Below are 16679 nucleotides of genomic sequence, written 5' to 3' on the forward strand. Positions count from 1 at the left end.
CCACCTTTAAGATTTTCTGTAACTATTTGACATTCCCCTCCACAATGATGTTGGTCACGCAATTCTCTGCAACGTAGTAACAGGCCTTGGGGGAGTTGGTGGTGTAGAAGCCGATGGCCAATCCCCCAGTAAAGATGGTGCTGATGTTGGCCAGCAATCAACCCAATGAATTGAAGCCACCTTCGCTTGAGGAAGCAGTATGTCTTACGACTCAGTAATAGGAATAATTGTCCCTAAGCCACTCCTGTGTTGTCTTGGCTATGTGCTTGGGATCATTGACATGTTGGAAAGTGAATCTTTGGCCCAATCTGAGGTCCTGAGCACGGTGGAATAGGTTTTCATTGAGAATATCCCTGTACTTTGTTCCATTCATGGAGGCACCTGAGCTAAATTTCAAATGTTGTTGTAAAGGGTCTTAATATTTGTGCCAATGTGGTATTTTAGGGGTTTAAAAAATTATTTACAGTCATTTCTAAAATTCTGTTTTTACTTGTCATTATGAGGTACTGAGTGTAGATAAATGAGAAAAAAAATCAATTTCAATCACTATACATTCAGGCTGCAGCTTAACAAAATTGACAAAAGTGAAGGAGTTCTGAATACTTTCTGAATGCACTGTACGTATATTAAATACTTTTATCAATTAGCACCTCCTGGCTAAGGGTCCTGCCATATTTTATACACTGTCACATAGAGCTTATACTGTGAAAGCAATAACAGCTGTTTTCTGGAAGCAATAAATGGATGTAAAATTGATCTGAACAGGCTGGTAGTCATAAAAGTAATGGGTACATAAATGTAGTACACAAATGTCTCTGTAATAATTACAGTAGAAGATAATGTGTTCAGTAGTTTTGACGGCCATCATCACAATGACACAAATATGCCATTAAGGAGTTCTTCCTATGCTTTCCCTGTAGCACAGCCAGGTGAAGGACAGGTATAGGAATTTAAGTGAAAACCCTTTTGTGTTTATGAATTTCTAACTGCATAAAACATGTTGCAAGTGTTACAATATATTTTGCTTTTTACCATCTATTTCCATTATAAGTTGCTTTACAAGCCAATCTAGACTTGTATATGTCACTTGAGAGTAAATAGGAAGACATAACCTAAAGCTAAGCAAGACAATTTATTCTCTTCCAAAAAGAGCAGTATTTCTATATACAAGTGTACATAGGCTATCATAGGCTAAGCAAGACAATTTATTCTCTTCCAAAAAGAGCAGTATTTCTATATACAAGTGTACATAGGCTATCAATATTTATTTTTAAAACCTTTCAGAAAGACTTTTCTCATGATTATAAAAATATGTTTTAAGTAATGGGGAAAATCCAAGCCAAAATCAGCAGGGACATAAGAAGCTTAATCCATTCTGTTTCCCATTATAAAATTTATCATACAGGAAACAAAACTTCTACCTGAGAGTTGAGAGAGAAGAAAATATATTATAGGCCGAAACTGATGGAATGAAGATTCTTTTTTTAATCTATTGTGCATATCTTTCCTTTTTTATATATGAAACGTTTATTTTTCAGAAGGCATTTCTATCACTTCTGCCAGTTATTAACTTATTATACAAATAAATTTTATTATGTTTAGGAAATTACATTATTTTACGGGCTGCCTTAATGGGGCTACTTTTGTTTCATTGTGTCGTTGGTCAAAAGCTTTTACCTTCTGTTTTCTCTTTTCCTTTCTTTTATCTTCTGTATCTTGTAACATCTTTTCTTTCCATAGATCAAAGAAATATGAAGGATTCGTGTAAAATTTTAAACCCTCTTTTCCATCATCTCTAAAGACAAAGCAACATCATAAAATGTTATTAAATATAGATTGAGTGATAACATCTGAGATTATAACACCCTCATCTCCAAATGAAGAATACATTTCTAGCAGGGTGAAATCAGAATAAGCAGAATATACCTACTTACACACACAGGGGAAAAGGTACATTAATTTCCAAGAAAAATAACTGACACTGTGCTACAGCTCTATAAAACACACATTGAAGGAATGTCAGAAATTAGAATCAGATGATGCTAATTCAATAGATAACCATATCTGGGGGCTAAATGGACCCACATTTTAAATTATTGAATACACAAATCATATGTCTAAATATTTAAAGGCCCTGTAAAATTCATTATATAATGCCCATTTAAATTCTATTCTTTGTTTTGTGGATTTTGAAAAAGAGCTTGAATGCTAAGCTCATTGCAGAATTTTATACACTGATTTAACAATCCGTTAATATACTGTATAATATTATATATGAAAAAATAAGGAAAAGTGAACTTAATATAAATTAATGATCTAAATAATTTGTTTGAAAGGTTATTTTGGTTACAAAGTTCTAATCAGATGGGTTGTAAAGTTAGCACTTGAGAATGGAACCACATGCTTCATAATGAGGAAAATGCAATCTGCAGATGTTCAAAGGCAAATTAATCAAATATTCTATGCCTTCTAATGCCTGAAACAGGTTCCTTTTCTTCAGGACATCACGAAGAAAACACTTTAACAATAGTCTGGGCTAGACCTGACCATGAGACTCTTTAGTTGCTGAAAAGAACATTCTGTGTACATAACAAGGCAGTTTGGCTTATAAATTAAGTGCTTTCCTAGAATCCAGGAGATGATGAGTTCTAGTCTCATTTCATCAATGAATATTGGCTGGGTGACTTTGAGTCAGTCAATTCAATGTCCAGCTCACCTCACAGAATTGTTGTGAGGAAAATAAGAGGACAGAGCATTAGGTATGTTTACTGCCTTGAGTTATTTATAAAGTAATAAAGGCAGGATAAAAATAAATGAATCAATGAATCAATGAATCATCAATCAATCAATCAATCAATCAATCAAATACTTTGATTCAACCTCTAGTACAAGTTTAACCTATGACAAGATGTTATACATTACAGCTTGCTGTACATGCATTCCTTGTAGAAAGTACCAAATTAAACCCTTAGCATTTCAAGACAGGAAGAACTGGGGGGCGGGGGAGAGTTCCCTAGACCAGTGTTTCCCAACCTTGGCAACTTGAAGATATCTGGACTTCAACTCCCAGAAGTCCCCAGCCAGCGAATGCTGGCGGGGAACTTCTGGGAGTTGAAGTCCAGATATCTTCAAGTTGCCAATGTTGGGAAACACTGCCCTAGACATTGACAGTACAGGATTAGCTAGGTCAGAAATAGATATAAAGCATTTGCCTGTGTATTATAAAAGAATATTAGCATGATGAACAATCAAACAAATACAAGGCAGGTAATCCAGATAGTCAATTATGTAATCTTAGAATGATCCGTTGCTTTAATAATTTGTGAAATTTAAGTTGTATACAATCGATTGTGTGACTTTTGATGAAAAAGGATTGGGATCTCAACTGAAATCCTTGAATTCAGTTACATATTTTTGAAAATTATTATCTGAGTACATAATAAATGCGTAATATAAACATAGATTTTTGAAATGATCACCTGTAAGGGGTAAGGATGTTGAGTGGTGGTGGCTGTTCACATGTATCATAAGTCTCCTGCAAAGGGATTGGGAGACTCCTGCGGTCAAAGAGCTGTTGATCTTGAGTTGTGGAACTTCGGAAAGCTTTTCTCATTGTTATATCTTGCAGCGAAACTGAAGAGAAGATAATTATTTACATAGTTAGTGTGTGATTAATCTCTAGTATTCAGAGACGGCTATTCTAAAGGTTGCACTTCATAAAAAACAGGAACAGGAATTGTTAGGAATTGTTGCTCATTAAAAATGAAGATTGTGTGAAAGCATCTCTCCTAAAAGTATTAAAAGCAGCCACATACTTTGGAAGCTCACTATGCATATGCCAAAGGCTTTATCTAATTGCTAGTATATGTTTCTCCATTTCCAATGGTTTCATTACATTGCAATCTTAACAGAAGTCTTTTGTGTATGTGCACAAAACAAGAATCTGGGAAACCTTTCAAAACAGTTATGCCAAGGCTTTTGGAAGACCTGTCTTCTTTAATGCTTCAAGGAGAAGAATGTTAAACTCACAATAACATACTTTTTAGAGCAATGATTTGAATGCTTCTACAAAGTCAACTACAACAATAATTATGATTCTGTAAAGTGAAAGAAAAGAGCCAATTTGGTGTAGTGACTAAGGCATTATGATAGAAATCAGCACAAACCTACTTGGGTGACCTTGGGCCAGTCACTGTCCCTCAGCCCTAGCAGGGAGGCAATGGCAAACCACTTCTGAAAAACTTTGCCAAAAAAAATGTAAAAACTTGTCCAGGGAACTTGTCCAGACAAAACCTGTCCTGGGAATTAGACATGATTGAACAAAAGGGGGGGGAAAGTAGAGGATTGTGTGCTCGGTACACCTAGTAGAAATGAGGCAATGATCATTCTGAAATTAGAACTAAAATTAGTATGACAAGAAAATAGGAGCTACTGAAATTGAAATTAACAGCTTAACAATGGTAGAATAAGATGCTACAGATTCTTTTAATGATTCTGAATTGGCTGAGTAGCTGTCACTACTTTATTATTTTTATGCAACATGTTGTTGAAGTTTAACATATAACTTAGACTACCGACATCAATGATTTTTCCTAAATTGTTTCCTCAAAGCTGATCAGAATTGATTCTTTATAATGGTGTACATTTTGCTAATGGAAGAAATCTTCCAACTGAATAATTAACTACAAGCAACAAAAGAATAATATAATGGAAAAATGTATTACAAGGTAATTTATCAATCATGCTTTTGTTTCTTGAATGTGGCTTACATCTAATATTGACTATAAATTCAAGTAGTTAACAAAACTGAACATACATTTCTGCTTCCTATAATTTATTTAATTAAATTTAATTAGTTATATGTGCATTAATCTATAATTAAGTTTCATGAAACTGAATTAAACCTATTAATTTCGGTGAAAGAAAAGTTGTGCTGGGTGCTTGGATTTATCTGACAAGACCTAGTAAACTGGGGTACTTCAAACTGGTGTTTCCCTATGCAGACCATGTAGATATGACAGAGGTTATAGTACAACACATCCAAAAAATATCATAGTGGAAATGCTATGATAGCTGGTAGGACTAAATACAGTGATACCTCGTCTTACAAACGCCTCATCATACAAACTTTTCGAGATTCAAACCCGGGGTTTAAGATTTTTTTTGCCTCTTCTTACAAACTATTTTCACCTTACAAACCCACCGCCGCCGCTGGGATGCCCAGCCTCCGGACTTTCATTGCCAGCGAAGCATCCATTTTTGCGCTGCTGGGATTTCCCTGAGTCTCCCCTCCATGGGAAACCCCACCTCCGGACTTCTGTGTTTTTGTGATGCTGCAGGGGAATCCCAGCAGGGGAATCCAGCAGTGCAAAAACAAGCACTTCGCTGGCAATGGAAGTCCGGAGGTGGGGTTTCCCAGCGAGGGGAGCCTCAGTGAAATCGCAGCATCACAAAAACACAGAGGTCCGGAGGTGGGGTTTCGAGGACTTCAGGTTTTTTGCGATGCTGCAATTTCACTGATGCTCCCTTCGCTGGGAAACCCCACCTCCAGACGTCCGTTGCCAGCGAAGCACTCGTTTTTGCGATGCTGGGATTCCCCTGCAGCATTGCAAAAACACGGAAGTCTGGAGGTGGGGTTTCCCATAGAGGGGAGCCTCAGGGGACTCTCAGCAGCGCAAAAACAGGCGCTTTGGCTCGCAAAAGGGGTGAGTTTTGGGCTTGCACGCATTAATCGCTTTTCCATTGATTCCTATGGGAAACATTGTTTCGTCTTACAAACTTTTCACCTTAAGAACCTCGTCCGGAACCAATTAAGTTTGTAAGACAAGGTATCACTGTACTTATAATGCTTCCCATCTCTGAATTTATTGATTCTAAAACTCTTCACTGAGAAACTCCAAACATTGCTAATGGCAGGGGTCTCAAAGTCGGTGGTGAAAGCAATTGGGACTGGGCTGGGATAAGATGATACTCCTGCTAGGGCTTAGAATTGGGAGAAACAGACCTCAAAATGGCTTGGACTAAGTATTCACTACTGTGATTCTCAATTAAGTGCCACGTGTTCCATTTTAAGTTAGTGAAGTTATGTAATTTTTGCTTTATGACCATGCCAATTTCCTGTAGCAATCCTAACCCCAGTTGTAGGGTGACTCCCTATATCCAAGCAGTTCCCACACCTCTTCTCCTCCTCCTCCTCCTCCCCTTTCAGAGAATCTATCATTTTAACAAGACTATATTCTTTCAAAATGCCACACATTTTTCATAAACTTCATTGCTGGTTCTTCATTACTGCCATTCACTAGTATATTACTAGTATATTACTCACCAATATCATTGACTTATGATTTTCTATTGCATTACAATTACTGCTATCTTTATATTATGCTTTTTCCTGAAGGAGCCCAGAGAAATATACAGAGGAGCTAACTACCTTTCTATTGATAAGCTACACAAATGTAGCAAAACTATCTTTTCCCAGAATATGCATAAAGTGGCTACCAAGTCAAAGCTAATCACAGGGCTTCCTGAATACCACTACCAAGGATTACAGTATATCCAAGTCAGGAACAGAATTTTATGGAAGAAATACAGGTTATTCAAAAAAAATGAACTGATTTCAGGACGCATTGCTTCAGTTCTCAAGCATTGTCATGTAATGAGTCAGTGACCATTTGAAAGAGGAGTTATCTAAGTTTTGAATGGCTGTCAGAGGGGCGGTATAGTCCTGATGTTCTTCTGGCAACATTCAGTTGATTGTTCACCCTTGGAATGGTGAGTCCTCAGAAAAAGGCATTCTGCGTTGGGGGGCCCAAGACCTTGCTCGTTGTGCTTGGCCTGCGAGATCCCCAGACAGATAAGTTAAATATTGCATTTATGTTCCACTGCTACCCACTAACCTCGATAACCTTAATCATCAAATAACAGCAATCAACTCAGTGGATTGTGATATGCTGATACGCACCTGAGAGGAACTCTTTATCACATTGATGTTGCTGCAGGTGTTGGCTACATTGAATACTTGTAAGACAGGAAATTAAAGTTGATTACGAGTAGAATACTTGTGACTTAGCTGGAGTTTTGCATTATTTTTTCTTAATAAAATATTGTGTGATGAAATCAGTTCATTCTTTTTGAATAACCTTGTATATTAATATTCAACTAGTTTTCCGACAGGAAACAGAAAACCACTACTTATATTTTTTGATCAAATTTCAATTTCTTCATCTAATCAATTAACAACCTGAGGAGTTTTTACAAATCAGTTATGTCAACACAGTAACACAGTAGAACCTCTGGTCACGAACATAATTCGTTTCATAACTGGTCGCAATCCAATTTGGTTGTTAACATAACCAAAATTAATACAAAATTAATGCAGTGACCACTGGAGGTCGCTGTTGTTTGGCACTTATTAAAAAAAAAAGGCACAGAAGGGGAAGACTGTGGCTGTGTTTGATCGCCACTTGAGCATGTATTCGTGACCAGATTCAAAGATTTTATGAATTTTTTGGTCAGAACCTGATTTGGTCGTGGTCAGAATCATTTGTGACCAGAGTTTCTACTGTATTTGTTAGTCTTGTGCAGGACTCTCAGCCATGCCATGTATCGGCATGGCACCTACTTTATGGCAATTTTTTCCTGAAATCTGCTCTCAAACAGACCTAGCTGAAATTTGATCTCTCAGAACAGATTATTCAGTGGGATATTGAAAACGATTTTTATGTGTTCTCAATCATGTATTTTATGTTCTCTATGGCCTTTTTAAAAGGCTGTTTATATTGGGTTGCTTCAGATTTATAGTGTAACATCTGCTAACTGAAAATAATAGATAAAAATGTCTTCAGGACCAATATTTACAAATGATAACCACATCTGGTACAAGCTATAAAGTAATGAATCTGCTATTTTTTGCAAAAACTCACGCTCTTCTTCCTTTGGATCAAGTTGCGTAACACTGACAGATAAACGATCCACACGTTCTTGTAAGGAATTAACTCGGAAAGAAAAACTATGTGCCTCATTGAAAAGTTCTCCAAAGATATCTTCTGCATATTTACCTGCAAAAGGAAGTTTTTACAAATAGGGCTAAGAATATGTACAAGCTTCAAAGGACTTGGATTGTTGTATCCTATTTTCATTTTAAACATACATCATAAAATAAAATGAATTCTTAAAAAATAAAGATAGTAATGGTATCTATATCGGTCTATTGCATTGAAAGCAACAGTTTTGTGGTACTTAAGACTAACATCCAGGAGAAATGTCAATAAGTATTTTTATTGGAGTTGTGTATATAGTCACACATGAAATGCCCATTAATAGCAGCTTGCTCCAGTCCTTAAGAATTTGTATGCTTTGTGTTATGATCCAATAAATATTCCATTTTTATCAATAATTATCCCAGGTGTTTTTTCAGGTGTAACAGATAAGCACCTGCTGTTTCTCTTCCTCATTCCTCATAGCTCTAGGCGTTTAAAATCTGAAACCTGCATAACTTCTATGCATTATAAATAAAAGTCTGTAGAAATGTTATAAATGACGACAAAGCGGATTCCAAAACTATTTTAATCCAGAGAAGGAATGGAATGTTCAAGGTAAGATTAATGCAACTTGGAGTGTGAGAATATTACCACAGTAATAAAATGTCATTGATGCATAGTGGTTACTTATTCATAATTTCATATACATATGTAACCCCTCCCCCCCAAATACTGAACAACTAGCAGCTTTAAATATAATTATTTTGACTAATCAGTTAAATATTTATTGAAGATCCACACATAACTATTGAATATTTGAAAACCTATTATAGTTTCTTCTATTTGGAATGTCAACATATTATTTCTTTTTTAAATTAATGACTTTGGTTGGGGGGGAAAAGATGCAAGAAAATATTTTAAAAGCTTAATTTTAAGTGGCATTTTTATTTAAGGTGAAAAAACTTTTTATTTACCTGACAAAACTTTTTAACCGTTGCAGATTTAACGTATCAATATGCACGTGCGTGCACACACACACATATTTTTAAAGCCACTATCTCTATGTTAAAACCCTGTAACTCTAGTCCAGCGTTTCCCAACCGGTGTTCCGCGGCACACTGGTGTGCCGCGAGACATGGCCAGGTGTGCCGCCAAGCTTCAGCTGGGCGGGGCGCTGCCGGTACTCCCGCTCGCAGCTGTCTCCTGCTCGATGCCGCGGTTTTCGGCGCTCTCCTGCTGGGCCCCAAAGAAAGAAGGCAGGAAGAAGGAGAGCTCCATTCTTCGCACCTTTTTCCCGCCTTCTTTCTTTGGGGCCCAGCAGGAGAGCGCCGAAAACCGCGGCATCGAGCAGGAGGCGGGGGACAGCTGCGAGCGGGAGCCCCAGGACGGAAGTACCGGCAGCGCCCCGCCCAGCTGGAGCTCCTCTTTCGTCGACGGCAAGTGTCTGATGGGAGCGGGGGGGTGGCCGTCGGGGGGAGATGGCGGCGGCGAGAGGGATCGCTCTCTCTCTCTCTCTCAGCTGACTGCAAGTGGGAGCCCTGATGGTGGCGGTTGGACGTTCTGCTGGACGTCGTACATGCTGGCGCTGCGTGCCTGGCATATACGGTGTCCAGCACCATGTCCAGCTGCCGCCGTCAGGGCTCCCGCTTGCAGTCAGCTGAGAGAGAGAGAGAAAGAGAGACATATAAGAGGCAGAGAGAGAGAGAAAGAGAGACATAGCAAGAGAGGCAGAGAAAGAGAGACAGAGCAAGAAAGAGAGACAGCAAGAGAGGCAGAGAAAGAGAGAGAGAGAAAGAGAGAGAGAAAGAGAGACATAGCAAGAGAGGCAGAGAGAGAGAAAAAGAAAGAGAGACATAGCAAGAGAAAAAGAGAGACTTAGCAAGAGAGGCACAGAGAGAGAGAGAAAGAGAAAGAAAGAGAGACATAGCAAGAGAGACAGAGAGAGAAAGAGAGATAGCAAGAGAGGCAAAGAGAAAGAAAGAGACATATAGCAAGACAGTGAAAGAGAGAGAGAGAGCAAGAGAGAGAGAAAAAAGCAAGAAAGAGATAGCAAGAGAGACAGAGAGAGAGAGCAAGGGAGAGAGAAAGACATAGAGGAAGGGAAGGAGGGAGAGAGAAAGAGAGCAAAAAAGAGAGGAAGAAAGAAAGAAAGAAAGAAAGAAAGAAAGAGGGATGGAGAGAGAGAATGAAGGGAAGGAAGGAAAAGAGAGAAAGAGGGAGAAATAGAGCGAAAGGGAGGAAGAGAGAGGTTTTTTTTTGTCCAAACTTTTCTTTAGCCCACCCCCCCCCTTTCAGTGTTCCCCAGGATTTTGAAAATACGAATAATGTGCCGCGGCTCAAAAAAGGTTGGGAAACACTGCTCTAGTCTACCTCAAATTCTCAAAAATCAAATTTTTTTAATAGATATATATCCGGTACTTATCATTCCTCATAATACTATTTCAAGAAATATTCACATTTTTTACTTAAAGAGCGCCCAGATAGGTAGAACTCATTATTACAACTACCTTATCTTTTACCATGTAAAATGACCTACAGATAGAATAAATAATAGATAGAATAATTCAGGAGCCAACTATAGTTTCTGGACCTTGTACGGGACAATCCACTTAAGGGCAGTTGAATCCGGAATTTGATATCTTCTCAGGTTACTTGAAACTTCAACAAATAATATAATCATGAGACTCAAGATGACTATGTTGAAAATTCAATGAATAATCAATGTGGTGATATATTTGTTCAAACATGCTGGTCCTTGTTTTAGTTTCCACAAATAAAGGCTTGGATTGAATCTACAAATGTTGCTTAGAATCATACTTAGTGACATTTAGAAGCCTACACAAATTGGCAGAAAATGTTCAAAAATATTAACTCAACAGCAAAAGCAAATAGTGTTCTACTCAAGCTTTACATAAGAACATGCCCATTGGTCTTAACAAGCAGCAACAACAAAAACACTAATTTAAACACATGTGCTTAAAATTAGTGTAGGTCTCTTCACTAGCCCACCCAGCATTATTTTCCAAAATGCTATCAGGCTACAAGATTTTGGCTGCAGAGTCCATCATCACTGTAAGCATAGATTTTTCTAACCGTACAGATATTATGCATGCATAAAGTGTTCTAAGCTCAGAATATCAATTTCAGATGTTTTGGGCTCAGAATAAAAATTATTTATTTATTTATTTATTTAGACTTATATGCCGCTCACCACCTGAAGGACTCTGGGCAGCTCACAGCCAAATACAGATAAAATATAACATAAAACCTCCTAAAAACAGTTTAAAACATCTAAACCAACAATCAAACAGTTAAAACAGTCAAGGAAAACCATATCTCTTGCAGCCAGATCCTGATGGAAAATACAATTTCTGACTAAACCTCAATAGATTCCCTAGCACAAAACTGGAAATCCAAAGGGGGAAAAATGCAATAGAAGCTTACTCAAGCTAATAATAAATATACGGTAATATCCACAGAGCACTAACTTTGTTTAAGGACAGCTATGGGATCCTTTTTATTTCCCCTTTTCTTCTTCATTTACAAAGTATTTTGCCCATTGGCTTGATGAACAAAATCATGGCTCAGTATCAGGTTATTATGAAGATCAGTTAACAAAGTAGGAAAGAGCGAGAGCGAGACAAAGAGAAGCTAGAAGGGCCTGGGTTTTTTTCAGGGGAGGGAAGAGGCTATTATTTTTTCTAATTTGGGAAACGGCTGCTGCAGTGCATGAAGCCATCAATGATATAATCAATCTTAAATAACTTGCAATGTAAGTCATTTAAAGAGCATGCAAGGTAAGATAATCAACAAAGGAAATATAGACTAACTATAAAAGATGGAGATTTTTTTTTTTTTTAAATGCACTTAATCCTAAAATGTCTTTAAGGAACATTCTTTCAAAATTACAATGCCAAAATACAAAATTTTGAAAGCCCTTTATTCAGTAAACTTTAATTATATCTTACATAGTCAGAAAGCCTTAGAAAGGTATCTAATAACTATGTAATAGAGGAAGGATGCTTTACTTTTGAAGAGCTTTACATATCATAACCAATGTTATGGTAAACTTAACTCAGGAGACCATCTGATGGTTTTTATATAGTACAACTAGACAACCCATGATCCAATGGGTCATCCTTTCAGTGATATTCCCTTAACAATACAGAGCTTCTTTGGCACCAAAGATATTATTTGGAAGATGCAGTTGAACCGACTTATGTTCTTCCTGAACTTGTTGGCAATAGCTTCATCATTGCTATCTAAATTTGGGTATTTATTAGATAGAAGATGCCAACTGCATATCCTGATCTTTCTCTTCATATAGCAAAAATTGGCAGTTTTTCCAAGAAAAAAATGCATGACAGAGAGCAGACTTGGTCATGACATCGATATTAGCAGAAATACTACATTGTGCAAGGCAAGCATTTTGCCTTTTTTTTTCTTTCTCTGTTGAGCAAAGATAGGATGTGCATATTTGTGTGCCAGAAGGGGGATATAAGGCAACATAAACATGTTCTTTGCCTGGACTCTGTGTGTTTCCTAACTGTTTAAAAAAACAAAAACCAGATTCAACCACATCTGAAAAAACTTACATTGACTAAATTGTAATTATTATTTGCTAAGAAACTTCCTGGGAAATTGTCTAAGCATGCATTATTTCCATTTTGACTTAACATTTGGCAAGATTAATTTACTGCATTTATTACCATCTCCATCTAGATTTGAAATTAAAACTACAATTTTCTGATGGATGTAATATATGAAGAAAATATTCTAGGAGAATTCAATGATTATGAATCTATTAATTATGTGTTATGTGCTCACACACAATATAAACATATATATGCAGACATGCATAGACGTTATGTATATACATACATAAACACAGAGTATATGTATACACAAACATATATATATACACATATGTATATATATTCACATGTGTATACGTATACATGTATTCTGTGTATTTTCATACACAATATACATAAAGCTACACATAGAACATTTTGTAAATACATGCGGATAAGAGAATAATGTCTTTTTAAAAATTGAAAATGAATATGATTAAATAGGATTCAGTGTGAAACCACGCAGATTTGGCCATATGAAATTTACCTTTAAAATAAATTAATTCTTAATAAATGAAATACTTACTTAGACTGCTTAATTGTCTTATTATATTTGCCAAGGAAATATTAGTAACACATTCCAGTTCATTTTTGATGCCTCGTGGCAGAGCTGTATGGCAAAGATACCTAGGGTCTATGTTTCTTTTTACCAGAGGCATTCTGAAATATCAAGCAGCTACCAGTCCTGTGAAGAAACAGAAAAGCAAATTAAAATATAATTCTGTGTTGCTTATTTCCAAGTACAAAGGATGACAAACATTTGAAAATACAATTAAGGCACTTGTGAAAAGCAGGGCGTCAGATGCAAAATAAGACATACAGCTCTTGCCTTTTCCATACTTAGAAATTTTGGTTAGTGCTTATATGATAATTTCTTCATAGAACTATAGAAACTATAGAAATCTTTACTGTTTTGCACTGAGCCTCTTTACTATTCATTCATTGTTTGTGAAACTGTGAGTGCTTATATTTTATAATTCTATCAATTGTGCCAGACGGTATAAACCAATTGCTCCAAATTTGGATTTCTCTAACTGCCTGAATTATGGCATCTTAACTAATCATGTGGGATGACAAAAAATATAGTCCAAAATGTATTCTACAAACGTGTTAAAAATGATGGGGAAATTGAGTACTTGATTTTAAGAGAATTTAAAACAGGATGTAACAAGTACTGTATATAAATAAAGTAGATCTCCTTGAGTTCTATGGTTTTTACATGTCAGGATATAGCAAAAAATCATCTGGTCCTTATCAGTTACTAAATGTAGATACAATCTCACATGAACAATACATAACATAGTGTATAACTGTGTCATCATTTATTTTACAAGAAAAAAGGCAAAATGGAGAAATCATGTGTGAGTAAACCAGTATACCAGCTGTTCCATGAAGATAGGACAATGCTAATAGATTACAAAGATATTATATAATATATATATATAATATATATATATAATTCCTATTTTGTTCCAGTTTTTCCAAGTACAAAGAACACCAGTCAGTTGTGAAAGGGCAGGAATGAAACTTAAGTTTCATAATTAATATCTGTTTATTTTGAATGAGTTTAAATCTCAAAGTTCTTCAAATTCCATCATAGGATAGTAAAGGAAATAAGTCATGGTCTAATGCAGCGTTTCCCAACCGGTGTGCCGCAGGTGTGCCGCCAAGCTCCCCGCCCGATCTGCCCCCTCTCCTCCGCCGCCGCCCCCTTCCTTGGTGCGCGACTTCTCTCGCGGCGGCTGCGGCTGCAGCTTCAGCTCCTTGGAACGAAAGCGCTCCCAGCCCTCTCTCGCAGCCCCCTGGCTGGGAGCGCTTTCGCTGCGAGAGAGGGCTTTCTCCATCCGTTTCGGGAATGCAAGCCCCGCCCCTCTCTCTCTCGTGCCGCTCCCCTTTTCTCTCAGCCCTCCCTGGCTTCGCTTCTCAATCCCTCCCTCCTTCCATCTTTCCTTCCCCTCAGCCGTTCTGTCTGGGGGTCTCCCGCTCTTCCCTTCCCCGCCTCCCAGGCTTTGACTTTGCCACCCCCACCCTTTTTTGGTTGACAAGGAGTCCTTTGCCGCATCCCGCAGTTCGCACTCGGCTCGAGGCCGCTTTCCCTGGCTGCGCTCGGAACCGACAGGGCGCTGCTCTTTCTCTCTCTCACTCTCTCCCGTGAGGCGGGGGAAGGGAAAAAAAAAGGAAAAAAACCCTTCTTGCAGCGTGCCCGTGCTCGTCCCTTCAGCAGCGAGGGAGGGAAGTCAGAGGGCGAGGGAGCGAGCGAGCGCTCTTGTCCTCGGTGCCCTCTGCAGCCTGCCTTCCTTCTTCTTTGCCCCCGCTGAGGGACGGAGAAAAAGATAGAAAGGAAAGAGGGAGGGAAGGAGAGATAGAAAGGAAAGAGGGAGGGAGGAAAGAGGGAGGGAGAGATAGAAAGGAAAGAGGGAGGGAGACAGAGAGAGAGAGAAAGAGAGACATAGCAAGAGAGAGAGAAAAGAAAGAAAGAGATAGCAAGAGAGAGAGAAAGAGATAGCAAGAGAGAGAGAGACAAAGAGATAGCAAGAGAGAGAGAGAGAGAGAAAGTGACATAGCAAGAGAGACAGAAAGAGAGCGAAAGAGAGAGAATGAAAGAGAGATAGCAAGAGAGGCAGAGAGAGAGCAAGGGAGAGAGAAAGACATAGAGGGAAGGAAGGAGGGAGAGAGAAAGAGAGCAAAAAAGAGAGGAAGAAAGAAAGAAAGAGGGATGGAGAGAGAGAAAGAAGGGAAGGAAGGAAGAGAGAGAAAGAGGGAGGGAGAAATAGAGTGAAATTGAGGAAGAGATATTTTTTTTGTCCAAACTTTTCTTTAGCCCCCCCCCCCGTCCCCCCGTTCAGTGTTCCCCAGGATTTTGAAAATATGAATCATGTGCCGCGGCTCAAAAAAGTTTGGGAAACACTGGTCTAACGGAATCACTATGAATTTATTTTTAAAATTATGAAAAAAAGGTAAAGTAGCAGATAATCTGAGGAGGAATGTTTTAGTTCATTCTGGGAAACTAAAACTAAATCAAACTTACATCAACTCTGAGCAAATTCTAAAGCAAATCCTAAAAACATTTACCTTATAAACAATGTTTTTAAATTTTTTTCTCTCCCAGGATCACTTTCCTCTTTTAATAATTTTGGAGGACTCCAAAACAATGTTTTTTTGCATTGGTTATACTTATCAACATTTATCATATTAAAATTTAAAACTAACACATTGTTACTGTTTGTCACAATTATTTAATGGGATTTTAATACCGTACAACTGTATTATTTTTCAACATAGGCTGACAAATAATTTAAATTTTGCATACAGTTGTGATGGTCTTGAACTACCCAGGGATCTTATACACTCTTTAAAAAATCTTATAAACATGGAACATTTACCAGAAGTCACCATAGATTTGAAAAGAGCAAGTGTTGCTAGATTAACATTTTTGTTTATTTAACATCTTTAGTAAAGAGAGTCGGTATGATATAATGGTTAAAGTGAAGATGGGAGACAAGATTCAAGTTTATCTTCAGTCATGGAAATGGAAACTGACTGGAGGACTTTAAGCCAATCAATATCTCAGACCAGCATATGTTACAAAGTATTATTTTGAGGATCAAAAAGGGAGATCCTGCAATAGTAATTAACTGCAAGCTGAATATGGACTAGCATAAAAGGTGAAATGTCTGCAAAATAAAGACCGTAGGCCAGGGAACTCGCAAGGTTTTTGGTAGTGTAGTAACAATAACATGCAACTGAACTACTAATATCAACAATAACAATATGGCCATGCCTGCAGCTATTTATACCTCCTGCTGCCAGGCTGATCCGACCAATCCAAACTCTGTATTTTCCCGGCCAAGGATAAGGGACGGGCCACATTCCTCAACTGTCCTTTGGACACAACACCCCTCCCCACCTGGTTTGAGCACACAAAGTCCTCTAAATATGAGGAACACTTGTGTGGTCTTGTAGAACGTCAAGGTTCGGTCACTGGTGGTGTTTGGATTGGTATCACTGCTCCCTTAGAAGATGACTGGGGGTTGACTTCCACATTTGTTTCCCTGAGGGGATCGCC

At 37.9% G+C, this 16679-nt stretch overlaps 1 protein-coding gene across 3 annotated transcripts in view; it reads right to left on the bottom strand.

The window, feature by feature from the left end:
- WASF1 (WASP family member 1) overlaps window positions 1-16679 on the bottom strand; it is a 68042-nt gene that overhangs the window by 13409 nt on the left and 37954 nt on the right. For all 3 annotated transcript variants that reach the window (XM_070733369.1, XM_070733367.1, XM_070733368.1), the window contains 4 exons: window positions 13140-13298; window positions 7923-8057; window positions 3480-3633; window positions 1678-1795 (listed from right to left, as the gene is read on the bottom strand). In XM_070733369.1, the coding sequence (XP_070589470.1) occupies window positions 1678-1795; window positions 3480-3633; window positions 7923-8057; window positions 13140-13272 (540 nt within the window). In that variant the 5' untranslated portion in view covers window positions 13273-13298. The remainder of the gene's footprint in view (window positions 1-1677; window positions 1796-3479; window positions 3634-7922; window positions 8058-13139; window positions 13299-16679) is intronic.

Source organism: Erythrolamprus reginae, chromosome 1, assembly GCF_031021105.1.
Source record: "Erythrolamprus reginae isolate rEryReg1 chromosome 1, rEryReg1.hap1, whole genome shotgun sequence".
NCBI classification, from domain to species: domain Eukaryota; kingdom Metazoa; phylum Chordata; class Lepidosauria; order Squamata; family Dipsadidae; genus Erythrolamprus; species Erythrolamprus reginae.